Source organism: Mustela nivalis (genome assembly GCF_964662115.1).
Source record: "Mustela nivalis genome assembly, chromosome: 4".
Lineage (NCBI taxonomy): Eukaryota > Metazoa > Chordata > Mammalia > Carnivora > Mustelidae > Mustela > Mustela nivalis.
In genome coordinates this window covers 50,661,059-50,677,480 of record NC_139023.1, presented here as the reverse complement: position 1 = coordinate 50,677,480, position 16,422 = coordinate 50,661,059, and the positions used below count along the sequence as shown (strand labels likewise).

General features: G+C 37.9%; 1 protein-coding gene across 4 annotated transcripts in view; it reads right to left on the bottom strand.

Moving 5' to 3' along the window:
• KCNIP4 (potassium voltage-gated channel interacting protein 4) overlaps window positions 1-16,422 on the bottom strand; it is a 1,147,911-nt gene that overhangs the window by 887,474 nt on the left and 244,015 nt on the right. The window contains exon 1 of one of the 4 annotated variants that reach the window (XM_082728686.1): window positions 15,179-15,613. The exons of the other annotated variants lie outside the window; for them this stretch is intronic. Within the exon in view, the coding sequence (XP_082584812.1) occupies window positions 15,179-15,266 (88 nt within the window). The 5' untranslated portion in view covers window positions 15,267-15,613. Of the gene's footprint in view, window positions 1-15,178; window positions 15,614-16,422 lie in introns of those variants that run through there. 4 annotated transcript variants of the gene reach the window in all.

Below are 16,422 nucleotides of genomic sequence, written 5' to 3'. Positions count from 1 at the left end.
TTTCCAACTGTAACCTTTCTCATTGGACTTTTGAGAAACAAAGCTTGGATTGAGTACCTTTGCCCAACAAATCAGGAACTAGAACTGGTCTTGTTGCGCTTATTTCATGGGTTTTCGCCCTATGCTGTGATATCTTCAAATATGACAGCCATAGTCATGCCTGGAGAAGCATCTCCAAAGCTCAGTCATCTGTGGGCCCCATTCATGGTTGTGCAGCGTCCGTGGTCCCCTGAGGACCATTCCACCAATTTTACCCTATCTGTGTAACCTCTGGATTGATGTTTTCAAAATAAATCCATTTTAGTTAAATAAATGTATCATAACATGAAAATGTTCATTCTCGTGGAAAGAACATTCTTTTCCCATAAATGGACTAAACCTGTTAAAAAAATACCTTCTAAACCAAATGTGAGTATGTTCTCAAAATTTAGGTTTCTCTTCTTACCTTGCTGGAGACTGGATCTCAGATCTGCTCTCTTGTTAAAAACAGAGAGTCATTGGTTTTTCAGCAGTGGTAAAGATAGATTTGCAGGAGCTCAGGGTATCCATGATGTTAAAAAATTGAAAGAAATCATGAAAGGGCTACTTCCTTATTGTATGATCTACCTATTGTTTAATATCAAGTCTGAGTGCCACGTAAAATCAGTTTACTTATCCCAATGTTGGCATCAGACACTAGGAAGACCTGTAGTCTGGACTCCAGCAGAAAGAGAAAGGGGTTCTCACCAGGGGCTGGAGTTCTTGCCCTAACACAGTCACTGAATTTTTAGATAAATCTGGTCTACCAACAAGGGTGTTAGGAGACAATGATACTGAGACAACAATGCTGAGCATTAGGGCATTCAATGAACCTGGCCTCTTGGGGCCTCAGGTTCCTCTGGAAAATGACAGGAATGGATTGAAGAGTCACTGCTTCCCACTACTGGGCTCTAGAGTTCATTATCTTCACCAGCTCTTTTTGTTATCAACATCTGTGACACTCGTGTCTTTTACTTCTCAGAGTCAGGGAGCTTTTGAGGAGTAATAAGACCTCCCCTACTTTTAAGAAAGATAAACCAGAAAATAGGAAATGAATTTTATCATATTCCTAACTCAATCACCTGCCTATAAAACTCCAGTGACATTTCCAAAGTTAAATCATAACCTGGATAATTCCTCCTCAAATCTTCTCCACAGATGACTCTTCCTTTGGAAATTCTAGTGAGGATACTCAATGAACTCTCCGTTCTAGGTGAAGAATGATTATTTTTAGATGAACAAGAGATCCTACTTTCTTCCCCTCATTGCAGCAGAGATGTTTCACGCTTCTTTTGACTAGTCCAAATTCAGAATATAGCTATGTCTGAAAGATCCTGTCAACAGAAATATATTCATTCAAGAAATGTTGTACTCCTTCATATATGAATAAATCAGCTCTGGGTTTGAAGTCTATTTTATGCTATGAAACTTCTTCTTTCTTAAAGATGACTTATACGATTTTATCCCACTATATTCTTCCTATATTTGGACTATTTTGTGTCTCAACATTGCTTATCATCACCTGCATTTGGAAAGAGGGGACACCATCAAGTCAGAAAATATATGTTACAAATCAAATTTGGATAACTTCAGACATAATACATGAAACACTGAACTATATCAGCTAAGCTTACATAATTAATACTGTAATCACCTTCTGTAATGATAAAGGGCTATTTTAAAGGAAGAAGCCAAGTACTATGTGAAAAATATGATTGAGGTGATTTAAGAAACACATAAAATTGAGTTAAGCGTCTTTTTATCCATCAATCTTCGGAATATGCATTGGAAAGAACATGACTCAGGTATCTTAGCAGAGATAATGGATATCTATAGAAGTACTTTAAAACTAAGGTTGGAGATCTAGATTATAAAATAGCTCATACAAGAAAACAGAAATGCAAAGTTAAATTTACTTTTAACCACAAAATGCTAATTAAATCCATTGGAAACCCAGATGGGGAGGACGGGGAGTTCCTCAGACCACTCACTGATTACTGATGGTTCTTTTTTATGTTTTCTTTCTTTCTTTTTTTTTTTTTTTCTGGTGGACTTCTTTTGAGTTCATATTTTCAATATTATACACCCAAAGGCTTAAAATGGTAAAAGGCATCCGGCCTGATTCACTTGAAACACCCTATTTTAGCTCAAAGGGTATATAATTAGAATACTAGTATTCTAGCACTTCAAGATATTTTTAAAGGTGTTGCAAAACTGCTATATTATCACAGAAGATTCCTCCCTGGCACAGAAAATGGAAAAGCTGCCCAACATGTTCAGGGTACTCTTGAATCTGTCTTTTTATTGTCCTCATCTTTCCATTTCTGGCCGCCAATAGACCTCTTGACTTTACCTTTGCAGTCAGCCCCTCTTCATCATCTGCTGCTCACCAGGCTTCCTAAAACACTGTGCGATGATAGTGACACATCTCTGTTCCAAGGCTGAAAGGATACCTCATTTAACTGCAATGCATGAAACCCCCGACTTCTCCCCAATCCACATTCCCCACCACTTCTCCCAAACACACTGCTTGACTAGCAGTGCTGTCCAGCCCCCAACTATGGCCTCCACAGTTAAATCCCAGCTGGAGCCACCATTCTCCCCACTGTTTCAATCCTTGACCCTCTCTATAGAGGTCAGAGAACTTACTCTGAAATCATCGGATGGAAAATGGTGTAGGCTTTGCAGGCCAAGCAGGTTGCCTTACCACTACTCAACTCGGCCATTATAACATAAAAGCAACCATAGGTAACACACAAATGAATGAGTTAGAGTCTCACTAAAACTTGTTTCAGGTTCCTACATGTAAATTTCATATAATTATCCTCTGTCATGAAATATTACTCTTCTTCGGATGTTTTATCAATCACTTACCAATGTAGAAACAATTCTTAGTTAACGGACCATACCAAAACAGGCAACGGGCAGGACTCGGCCCATAGGCTATAGTTTGCTGACTCCTGCTCTATTGTATAGTTCAAAAGAGCAGCCAGTGATGAGCATGATTGAATTTAACTCCCTGCTCGGAGTCCTGCAGAGGCTGTCAGTGCTACTCAGAGCAAATGCTCAGCTTCTCACCATGGCCTGTAAGGTCTTATATATTTTGGGCCCCTTTGTTTGTCTCCCTTTATCTCCAATTACTCTCTTTGGTATTTTTCTCTGCTCTAGCTAACTGACCTACTTTCAGTTCTTTGAACACACTGAGCACAAGCCTGTCTCAGGGTCTTTACCCTGGAAGGTCTCTGGCCTGGAATCTGTTTCTCCATATATTTCTATGGCTCCCTTGCTTGCTTCAAGATTTTGACCTAATGCCATTCTCATCAAGAATCTCTCCTGACCACTTGATTGAAATTGTAACCATCCTATTACAAGCCCATTGTGCCCCCCTAAATTTCATATACTGAAGCCCTTTCCCCTACTATTTGAGAACATAAGGGTATTTGTAGATAAGGTCTTTAAAGAGATGATTCAATTAAGTAAGGCCATTAGAATGGGGGTTAATCCAATCTGCCTGGTATTTTTATAGGAAGAGGAAATCTGGACACATAGGAACCTATCAGAGAGAGGAATGGCCATGTGAGGACATAATGAGAAGGTGGCCAGCTGCAAGCCACAGAGAAAGGCCTCAGAAGAAATCAAGTGTGCCAACGCCTTGGGCTTGGACTATGAGAAAATAAATTTTCTCTAGAACTGAGAAAATAAATTGTTGTTTAAGCCACCAAATTTGTAGTATTTTGTTGTAGCAGCCCTAGCGAACTAATACACACCCCAACCTCCATAGCCCTCCCAAACCCATTTACTTTGTTCTATTTTTACCCAGAGCACCTATCACCCACAAATATACTATCTAATCAACTTAATATGATTATTATCTGGGAGTTAGTGAGATTCTAACTCATTCTACCCCCCCCCACTACATGATAGCAATGAACCTTTGTTTACTGATGTATTCCAAGTTCCCAGAGGAGTGTCTAGAGGAGACCAGACATGTAACAAGTATCTGCTGTATGAATGAACCTTAGAAATATATTTATCTCTATACATCCCCTTCCTCTGTTCTCTGTTCTTCCTGGGAAGTCCAATCACCAGCTCAGCATCTCCAAACCCAGAGCCACTAAAAGCCATATCAAAAGTTATCAACACTAAAATGTCTCTTGCCACAAAACAGAGTGAACCCTCTCTTTGGATTTTATTGATACACTGTCTATTCCTCTCTCCTGGCACTTAACTTATTCAAGTCTGCATTAAAGTTATTTTCTATATGTTCTAATTCCTCTGTTAAATGTTGAGCTTCTTTTTTTTTTTTTTTTAAGATTTCTATTTATTTATTTGACAGAGAGAGATCACAAGTAGGCAGAGAGGCAGGCAGAGAGAAAGGAAGGGAAGCAGTCTCCCTGCTGAGCAGAGACCCTAATGCGGGGCTCGATCCCAGGACCCCAGGATCATGACCTAAGCCAAAGGCAGAGGCTAAACCCACTGAGCCACCCAGGCACCCCAATGTTGAGCTTCTTTATGATACAGCTGGTGTCTCATGCAAGTTCCTACGCCTCACTATACCTTCTTAGTGTGCCACACACACTTGAGGCAAGATAAACCTTCATGAGCTCATATACTTTATTATTATAAAAATATGTTACTGAGCAATTACCGTGTGTCAGGCTATGTCTTAATTCTGCACATTACCACATGATTAACAAAATCTTTGTGATGGTGGCACTGTCATTAACCCCTTTTACAGATGAGATCACTGAGCCTGAGAGAAGTTAAGGAACTTGCCCAAAGTCACACAGCTAATGCCTGGTGAAGCCATATTTCAAGAACAGGACTGTCCTATAGAGGTCAGGATCGGGAGTATACAATCTCATGAATAAAAACGAAAAGAGTGTTTAAAGTAAGAACATCAGTATCATGTTAAATGAAAAAAGAAAAGAAAGAAATATCATTCACCTAAATTTTTAGAAGCTTGAATAGGCTGACTTCACATCTATGATGACTGCTTTTCTTGTTCTGAACTTAGAGTATAGTCATTGTGTATTCTTTAAATTTATATATGGACTCTGAGAATTTAAAATTTCATTATTTCATAACAAAATACTTCTCCAGATTGATCTTAATTTATTGGTAATAATTGAAATAATCTTAAAACATAAGTGAATTATATTAAATACATTTGGTTTTCCTAAATTCCTAAATATAAGTATGTCTCCTATCTTCTTGCAGTATCTCATAAAGAATTTGAAAAGTCAGCAGGTTTACTATTGACTTCTGAAATAGATAATTTCTACTTTTTATTACTGCTGTTAATTCCATGGCATCTTATATCCCAGAAAATAGGCAAAATTTTATCCATTGATGAAGAAAAACACTTTATTAGCTACTAATTTTGAAAATGTGAGAACATTACACTCATGAATTTTTGGCAGAAACATTTATGTTGCACATAGTGAAGCAACATATAAGTTATTGACAATTTTGGGGTAGGAGAGGACTTTTGGTGAAAGTATTACAGCATCACTGAGTATAATCATTTAAGTATACAGATTTTAAATTGTATCATTTTTGAAGGAGATCTTTAAGTTAGGTGTTCTATTTACTTTTTGAAAATTTTAAAGATTTTTATTATTATTTATTTATTTGAGAGAGAGAGTAAAATCGAGAATGAGCATGAGAAGTGGGAGGGTCAGAGGGAGAAGCAGACTCGCTGCCGAGCAGGGAGCCCAATGAGGGACTCCATCCCGAGACTCCAGGATCATGACCTGAGCCAAAGGCAGCTGCTTAACCAACTGAGCCAACCAGACATCCCTACTTTTTGAAAATTTTAAATTGTTATCAACCAAACCCACTTTGACCTTCTCTGAGGGCTCCAAAATAATGGAGTGATGTCAGCTGCTAATAAGCTTCATATGATTTGTCAGCATCCAAACAGAGCTTAACACTACTTGAATGAATACTGATCCCCCAACTACCGTCCTTAAAATGCTGACTTTGAAAAGCCCTTGCTGGCAGCTGGAATTGCATTTGCTTGATTTTTCGGATGAAAAAACCAGTGTCATGGGATTCCTGAATGTAAACTGGCTTAAGATGGCCCACTCAGATGAGGTGGTGCTAAGACTACTTCAAGACATCTTTGCTGCTCTGGCAAGGCATTTCTCTCAGACCAAGTCACCACCACAGGCACTTATTACAGTGTAAGGCTGTGAGAACAATGTGCTTCTGCAATGGTAGTATCACGGACTAGTCACAAGACTAACTAGTCTCTTGACCTTGGTAAAATCACTCCAGCCACTTGGACCTCCATATTCTCTTCCAAAAAGAAAGAAGTCAGACCAAATGATTTTTATGGTCCATTGAGAGTCCTCATGTCTCTGATCCAACAATATATTCCAACACAACTATTTATATAAGTAGCATGAAACACATAACATTGTCTTTGTTAATGTCATATGTTGTGCACTCTCACTAATTGAGCTCCAACAAATTTCTTAAACCTTCAGAGATCATGAACTATGCTTCTACTTAGAGACAGGCTAGGAGGGCCTGATTGGAAGGCACAATTGCATGCATTTGGGTAAATGCCCAGCAGTTGGCTGTATAGTTTCCCTTGGGGGACTTTAGTAGACACAGCATAAAACTGATCTTTAAAGTTCTAAAAGCCTTTTATAGAACTGGCCTCATACCTCTTTGACGCCTTTTGACTTTTGTTTGGCTCAAGGAATTATAAGATGGTATGAAACTCTTCTATGTATACCCCATAATAAAACAGGCTCTATGTATCTTAGCAGCATATTACAGAAGAGGAACATAACTGATTTGGCAGGCTTTAAGGTTCTTCTCCTAACCTGGTGACCTTGCCCAATGAAAATCTTACCATGTAGAGGTGATAATACTGAGCTAGGAGAAGTTACAATTTTCTCAAAGTTAGAAACAAGCTGGAGAAGAAAACTGCAAACAGAAGACAGAAAACTGAGATCCCAACAATATGTATTTTTTGTTACACTTCTAAAACTACAGCACATCCAACATGGTGTATTTTCTTATCTTCAGCAGGTTTACAGTAGCTAAAGACTGAAGAATCCATAAATTTCTATTACCTTAAAATTATTAAAATACAATCATTATCCATATAATATGTTCACTGTAGGAAAGTGAGAAAATACAAATACATAGACATTTATACATAAATTACTCAGAGGATAAATGACTTTTGAAACAAATGGACAAGTATATACAGCACCTACCCCTATCTTTAATTGTGTAGTTATACCTCCTCTGTGTACAATTAGAGAGAATTCAGACTTTCTGGGCTCTGGATTATGTACAACAGTTACTATAATGGGGAAAAGTACTGGGCAGAGATAAGAAAAGGCAGAACCACAACAGAGATCAGAATGGGTAGCTGACATGACCAAGATCACAAGAAGTGATAGAGGCAAACAAAAACAATCCTACCAAACTGGGGGAAGACAAGCAGAAAAACAGAAAAGGAAGATGTAGCTTTGGCCCCTAAAAACCAGTTCAGTGCAATGCACTCATACATTAGATGACAACTTACTGAACATTTACTATGTGCCAGGCAAGATCTAGGCGCTCGATTACAATAATGAATAAAACAAACATGGCCCTTAAAAAGGAGTTTACAGGGGCTCCTGAGTGGCTCAGTGGGTTAAAGAAATGTAACATTCACTCCCTGATCACTGTTAGCCACAGAAATAATATCTCTAGACAAGGAATATAATCTTCTGGTGGGCTTTGACGGTAGTTTCTGCAGTAATATGGTTGTGGAGGCATTCTTTCTTCTACAAATAATACCACTGATCCTCTCTCTCCCAGCTGCTTCCAACCTACCTTCCTTGGCTCCCCCCTTACCAGCCTCTCTCTCTAATTCTTCAGAGGAACATATCTTAAAGGCTTACTGACTCCCCTGGGTTGCCCATTGTGCTTGCCTCTTGGCCAAAATCGCATGAGACAGTTCCCCCTCTGCTTTTCAAAATCTTAGCACATGTTGGTGTGCTGAATTGACTGTCTTGCATTTATTGGCTCTACTGACAGGGTAACATAGGACAGGAAGGAATCACGAAGAAATAGTTTATAAAACCACAAGGCTCAGCCTTTAATAACCACTTAATAAATGTTAGTTGAATAAATAAATGGCAATTCCAGTTATTGAAAACAAATAAAATCAAAGGCAAAAGGGTTTAAAAATTGCAGTCATTTATCCAAGTTACTTTCTATTTATTCCTAATTACTAGGCAGCACAACGATGATGAGGTATCCAATTACCTTTGGGGAAATTCAATCTGAAACAAACAAAGTGAAAACAAAAACAGAACATCCTAGAGACACCAGATCAGTAATAATGATAAAAGTTACCATTTGCTGGATGCTTCACAATACCGGAAATAAATGGAGGAATATTCCTATTTCATAGATGGACTGACCCAACTCAGAGCAGCTGGGTGACTTTCACAACTGTATGATCAAGAACAAGGCTGAGATGCCAACAGGAGCCTCCCACCCCTTCCCCTGGGCATACCCTTGCCCTCCAGAAGCACAGCTGGGCTCTGAGCAGAGAGAACAGCTCTCCTGGAACACATTTTCAGAACACTTTTTTTCATTTTTAATGTAATATATTTATGTTATGGTCATTGAGACCGTGATAAAAAGACATTAGAGGAAGCAAAACAGAGCCCAAGAGTGAGCCAGACTCGAGACACAGAATGGAGGGTGTCAAATGCTGGAATGTTTTATATGAGGTTACTCCCCCAACTTGGTGAAGTTCTTTCTCCTCTCCCTACCCCCGGCCACCCATTCAGTTTTCTCGAACTCACTCGCCTCTGAAAATCATGATTATTGCCCCTCCTCAGCTACTCGGAAATGTGGATCTCCTTCACGGTCCCAAGCATGCACCTTTAAAAAATTAAACATAGATCCCAAATAGAAAACATTTTGAGACATCCTGACGTTACTGCGGTATCTCTATCAGACAGGAGAAATGGATAGTGTTAGGCATACAGCCATCCATTGCAGATGCTTGATAAAGACTAGTTTGTTTATCAGATTGTTTAGCATATACTGCAGAAAATATATCAGTGCTGATTTCTATCACGGACAGCTGGACTTTGCTTTCTTCCACAAGTAAGGGCACCTCCTCAGCTCTTGGCCTCTCCCCACCAACCCACCATTGTATCCCCAAGCTGAAAAGTGAAGTTAGAAAGAAAATACAGTTTATCAAAGATAATTCACCATCATACCCAGCATACACCATCCATAGCCATGTCGTCCAGGTTATAATTCTATTTTGCTATATAACAAATATTGCATTGTTTTCTTGTGCCTTAATCTGACTGATTATGGTGATATCTGCTCTGAAAACAATCAATTTGTTTAAAGGTGTAGGTTCATTTTCCTTATAAGGTTTAAGAAACACACAGAGAAATTCTGGACCAAAGCTATTTGGACAAAATAAAAGATAAACAAGGATGGTGAAAGATGTGGTAGAATGACAGAAATCTTACGAGTCACCCAGGGATATGATTAGCTTCCTCATGCCACTTCCAATATCTTCTGAAGGGAAGCAACACAACCAATGTTAATCATTTTTAAAAAATGAAGCCTAGTCAGTGGTAATACCTATGATGGGTTAAAATAAAATAATAAATACGGCCATGAGCATATTTCTCCTACTTGGAGTGGGTTTTCCAACTAGCTTCTGGAATGGGATTAGCTGGTGGAAGCACTAACAATAAATCTGAAGGTTAGAAGGAAGGAGAGGCCAACAACCATTTTCCCTCTGGAGTTTTCTACTCTTATATCTCCATAGGTTGGCCGTGTCCCAGGACTAAAGGCCACATCTATCAAGCAGCCATCTGCATAGTCTCCCTCTCCAGGCTCCAGAGAGGGGCCCCTCCCTCGGCCCCTCCGTGGTCTGCTGTTACTAGCTTTAGAATACACATCACCTCTGTTGATTCCCTTGCACCCTGCCCACATACACAGACACTCTATTAAATTCTTTTCTTGACTCTGAGATCTCGTCTCAGGAGCATAGCTATTACATGTCACAATCAAGGTACAATGTCCTTAGCAGTCTTGGTCTCATGGTATGAAACTTCAGTATTTCTTTAAGGACTTAAAGGAAGTGTTGATGACTAACTGCTGAAGTTTCTGGTAAGAAATCTCTGATTATCTCAACCAACAGGGACAAATACAGCTCCTTCTATGGATATCAGCTCTTCCCTTTAGACGCTATGCAACATATGGATTACTTTTGTCTATCAGCAACAAATGAGTTTTAAGAGTCTAGCACATCTAAGACTGAGATGGTATCACTGACTAGTTTGAAGTTCTCACAATGATAAAACATTCTTCTTTTAAAGTCTTCAAGCCCTATAAGTTTACCTCATATACTAATTATGTGGTAAGAAACATCAAAGGTCATTAAACACTAACATGAGATATTCTTCTGAAATGAAAGGAACAACCGGTATATATGTGCAAATGTAGGTGTTTTTTTTCCGTGAATCCAGGGATTCTCTACCTAGATTTGGCAACAACGGCAGAGTTTGAGGAGATGAGGCAAGATGCTGAATCCCTCAAAACATCCCTTCACTCCTGAATGAAAAGTTCAACTAATTAACAGAGGCCAAAATAATTCTTCCAATAAAGTTTAAAATGCATACTCTGTTGGGAAAAGCAGTACAATAGCATATATTCCTTGAAAGTCAAGTATAAACATCATCCTTCTTTGCTTTCTTCTTACCTGAGGGCAGGTTTCAATAGAAGCACCAAAAAACTGAGTATATCACGGCAAAACTTTCTGCGCATTTCAATAATCTAAATTTTACATAGTGCTTTAAGGACTATAATCTCACTTGATAGCAAAATTTGAAGGAATTAAAAAATAAAAATTTAATCAAGAACAGCATAAATTCAGAGCTGGCAGGCCAAGGGAAGGGTAACTGCTTATTCATTTGTCACGTGGCAGCACCACATGAACTGGGATATGGAAACACCTGTCATGTTTTGCCAGGATTAAATTTGAGCTGTGTGAATTTTTAAATATGGGAGGACTTTGGGAATACATCCTTTGCAAGAGATGTATCTTCCCAGTGTTCAAATGTGGCGGTGATGGGGACAGAAGAGAAGGTCAGAGGAGATTGAAGACTTGATCTTGTGATTTGTAATCAGGAGGAAGAAAGAAGGGAAAGGCAAAAAGAAGTAGATACAACCAGACAGGCTTTCTTAATTCTCCAATTTCGCTACAACACACCCTTTCTTTTCTCTTCACACTTTAAAAATGTAATATAAAAATATCTTAATCTTTATGTCACTAGCCTTGTGGATGGCCTGATTCACAGTAACTTCAACAATGACTGTAAGGCTGGAAACGATGCAAACTTGCAAAATAAATGTGGCTCGTTTGTGCACATTCTCTCTTTCAATCTAAAATTTCCTACTTGATGAAGTGATGAATGCTAACCTCATGCATTTAATACTATGACAACATTAAATTTGAAATACTTTAATCCACAAGTTAAATAGTAATTCAATGGCTAACAGGATATTTTGATTTAAATTCCTTTTGTTTCCCTAAGGTGGAAAGTTGAACTTGGCCACACCTATATACCTGGCTTCTTTTTTTTTTTTTTTTTAACTTTATTTTTCCAGTTTTCCAAGATTCATTGTTTAGACACCACACCCAGTGCTCCATGCAATACGTGCCCTCCTTAATACCCACCACCAGGCTCACCCAGCCCCCACTCCTCTCCCCTCCAAAATCCTCAGTTTGTTTCTGAGTCCACAGTCTCTCATGATTCATTTCCACCTCCAATTCTTGAAGCCTGAAAGAGAGCCCCAGGAAATATCCACCTGAGGCATTTGTTTGGGGGCACACTTGCTAATAAGAACATGACTTCAGATCTTGATTTTTTAAGAAAACTATGTACAGAGAATTGATAAGTGTCTAAACACCCACCAAATAAGTACTATAAAACATTCCAATACTAAATTTCACACATAAAGAGGAAACAGGTGAAAATCTTGTATCTGTAATATCATTCAACCTTTCTTCATGGGTCAACATTTATAGGACAGGCAATACTATGGGCTTCTATGGTACACAAATTGCCTATCAAATTGCCCACTCAAATTAGCAGTGTCATATTACAATCCTCACAAATTGTTTCCATTTATTTAGATGTATAAGGATATATTGGTTATCATGAGCCACATCTAGAATTGGGCATAAAATGGTACATGAAGATGCAGGTCTCAAATCAATAAAGAATTAGGATAGTTAATAGTGAATTGTACCTCACTACACTGAACATGCCACTGACATGTAATATTTGCTTATTGGATTTCTGACAAATATTATATATAACAAAGGATCTTTAAAAATCCTTTTATTTTCATGATAAGTAAAGCCAAATATACGTGTTTGTAAAACCTACTCTTTGAAGAGTGATTTGTTGTGATAAAAATATGTAAAATGTTCCTGGTAAAATAAAATTATTTTATCTGGACAAATCTTTACCACTGAATTTGTATTCTCTATTACAAAGCTTATCTTAGATGAATTAACAGCTAAATTATTTATTTATAAGCAGTCATAGGCATTGTCAAAACTTATGTGAAAAGCTCTCAGAAAAGGAAGGGGCTTTCCTCTAACTTGTGATAACACCAATAAAACACATCAAAGGAGAGTTTGTATCCATGAAAATTTCTTTGTACTTAAAATTTTCTGTGTTTGTGTAAAGGCATGGATATTTTGGATATCAAATGAAAGGCAATTGCCAACAATACAGAGTATGTATTGGGAAATTAACCTGTTTTCAAATGTAAAGCATCACTGTTTCCTCAGATCACATCTTTAATTGAAAAAGTGAGAATAAAGAGCTTGATGGTAAAATGAAAAAAAGAAATCATGCAAGGCTCTCTAGTATTGTTTTAAATTTTTGATAACTACAAAGATATATGCTGATTGTTCAGGATACAATTAGCAAATGCTTGCATATCCAACCTTAAAGCAAATTTTTTAAACTAATTCAACTCTGCTTCCTACTTCTTCATTAATTACTAGCCAAGGGACTTGAAAATGTCCTAATGAATTTTACATTAGATACTGCAACATGAACAGTGTATATTATCACAGCATCTAGTAAGTGCATAAATTGGCTTTTCCAAGTTGCATTTTCCGTGGTTGTAAAGATTCCAGCTAGATCTTACAATGTTTAATATTAGAGCCTGAGCCGAAAAGATTTTTACAAGAAACAAGTTACTGTAATCACATTTCTCAAGCCATAAATCTATCTCACTACTGTATAATAATCTGTCATATTTCTCAAAGTTCTTGGTATTTTTTTTTTTTCATTTTGTGGCTCAGAAAGAGGAGAAGGTGTCCCACCTATATTGATTTCTAAATATGCATTAAATAGGACTGGAAAAATTGCTGCTATGTCAGTTTTCCATAAATTTCATATTATAAATTGCCATCCAGTTCTTGGACACCCACTGTATTTCAGATTCAATATTTACGGTTTACGACTTCACAACCATTTACCATCTTCATAAAATTCCTTGAAAATGAAAGTTTAAGAAAACTAGACATGGACTGAGCAAAAAAGGCAGAACACTACCCCTAAATCCAGTAAGAAACAGGTAAAACCTTAAAATTGCCTTATCAAAGAGGAAAATACAGACTACCATGGAAACCTCATAGAAAGCTTTCTTTTATAAAATATTTCTCTAACTTGATAGCACGATAAAAGAGCACTGTCCAATGAGACACGCTGTCACAAACAGCACACCATCCTTAATGGAAAGTTTAAAGCCAATGTCATATTGATACTACTGATCACATTGACACGATAAAGCGGCCATACTGACGGGACCATGTATTAGTAACCGGAGTATTAAAAAACTGGGTGGAAAATACAACAGAGCTCAAAGTTAACAAAAGTCAGGTATAGACTCCCAGTTGTTACTCTTAAAATCATCAGAAGTCACCACAATTTGCCCTACTTAAAGACAGCAGCTGATAACAATCCCAATGATGTTTATTAATACTTAATGCTCCCAGAAATTGATTTGCAGAGTTATTCTTTCAAAAGTTTTTTACCTTATCAGGGTGTCGACAGAATCATATATGTAATTCTGCTGTTAATTATAAAGAGTTTATTTCCTAGAGCAAATGTTTCTCACATTCATCTCTCAATCTCTGCATCACGTGTAGGTTTACATGCGGTCCTTCTAGTTACTTAAAACAAATACGCACTGAAAAAGCAAACCTAACAATAGTGCTTCATTGGCCAATATCAAATGGTAGCATGATATCAAGCAACTTTGTCTCTCAGAAGTTTGATGGTCCATTAAAAATGCCTCTTGTCAGAGTCAAAGTAGTCTGGGTCCCACCTGTCACTACCTTAATGATGGCACTGCCTAGCAATTTCACGGGCAGCAAAACTACTGGTTTGGACTCATAATTCTGGAACATCTTAAAAATATTTTTTGCTATCAACACTTAGATTTAAATAGAGTTTCCATTTCAATCGTGCAAATTTCTAAATATTAAAATAACTGCAATGAAACAAATACCAAGCCTCTCATGGACATTATACTCTTAAGCTGTTTTTACATTTTGCTCACATTTTGCCAGAAACTGAGAAATTCAAAAGAAATGGCCTTAACTCTTTCATGACCCCAGCTCTGTGATCAACTACTAGAAATCATCTATGCATTATAATAATCCAAGAGTTCTAGAGAATTTCTAAATACCTGCAAGAGGATAACAGATAAGTGATTTTCCAACAATCTGCAGCAAAGCAGGAGAGAGAAGGAAACCCCTCACACAAGCATGCATTTAAAAAAAAAAAAAAAAATCTTTCTAGTCTGCAGACACGGCTTCCTGAGATTGAGGCACATTTAACAGCAACACTGCCAAAAAGACACAAAAGATACATCCACAGAATCCAGTTCTCGCCCCAAATTAGAGCTGCACTGCACACATTTTTAGAAACGTGAATCTCAGCAAACACAATTGTATTTTATTGACAACATTAAAAATAAACACAACAAAGAAATAGTGAGCCTTTCCTACTCCATTTCATTCTCATGCTCTACCAGCCTCTTTTATTTAAAAAAAAAAAAAAAAAAAAGTCATTACCTGTATGAAGAGAACCTGTTAATAGTCTGAGAAGGTACTGGGCAAATTTCAGTATTTCACGTTTACACCGCTTTCTACAGCCACTCATCTTAAGCAACAAGGTATTCCTCTGGTGAGAGCCAGAAGTCTTTGCCAATTAAAAAAAAAAAAAAAAAAGAAAGAAAAAAAAAGACAATCTCTGAGGGGAAACTTCTGTCTCAGTTTATGTCACAGGCTGCCTTACAACTCCTGTGGAATTAGCTGGGAGTGTCTGAATCAGAAATTCCTTTAAAAAGCTAGAGAAGCCGGATACGGATAGAACAGTAACAGGGTGGGGGAAAAGGGTTGCTTCTCAGGATGGTCACCAAGTTCTTCTGTGGCAATAGATTGGCTGCCGGCTCCCACTTGTAGTAACCCACTGTGGTTCAGCTCAGCAGCCCCTCTCCAGGAGCAATTGCAACCTCACGGACCATTCACAGGGAGGCGGGGACTGTGATGCCAGCTCATCAATGAATCAGCATGTAAGCAGGTGAGGGGACAGATGACAGGTCACTGGGGCTGAAACCCTTTGGGCACCAATAAAAAAAGAGACTGCTAATGCAATCAAGCCTGCAGGGAAAGAATATCAGGGTCTAAAGCTATACAAAATGATTCTTACTACCCCCCCCCAAAAGGGAAGTAGAATAGCATGCTGTTCAAGGTCAGACATCAGACAATTCCCTGATACAGTGTTAATCAGATTCAAAAAGCCTAAACGGTAAAAAAGGCACATCTGAGGAGCTGACCCTGATTCTAAACAAACAGAGATGAAGATTTACCAACAAATGGAGTCAAGGCTGTTTTGTCACAGATAAATACATTCTATTTCATAGGCACAGAGGTGGAAAAGAAGCTGTTTCCTAAATTTGGATAGGTTTTCGGCACTGTCCAGGTTCAAGTAATTTGGAAATTAAAAATAAAATAAAATAAAATAAAAAATCGGTTTCGTTCAAAATACAGTAGCCTGGAAACCACAACTTTTAAGCCCCAGTACTTTGCCTCCAGGCAACTGAGCTCCAAAACTAATTTCCTGCACTAAGAGAAAGAGATGACTCAGTTTCTCCATATTTCTAAAAGGCAAAGTGCAACTTGCTAGCTTCCTACCGACCGGCTTATTTTGAATTAATGGTGAGAACAAGTGGGAGAGTTTGCAGTTTTCACAAAGTATTCTTCCATTCAAGGCAGGTTGTAGAGGTAGGAAGTGAAATGAAAGCCAGAAAACTATA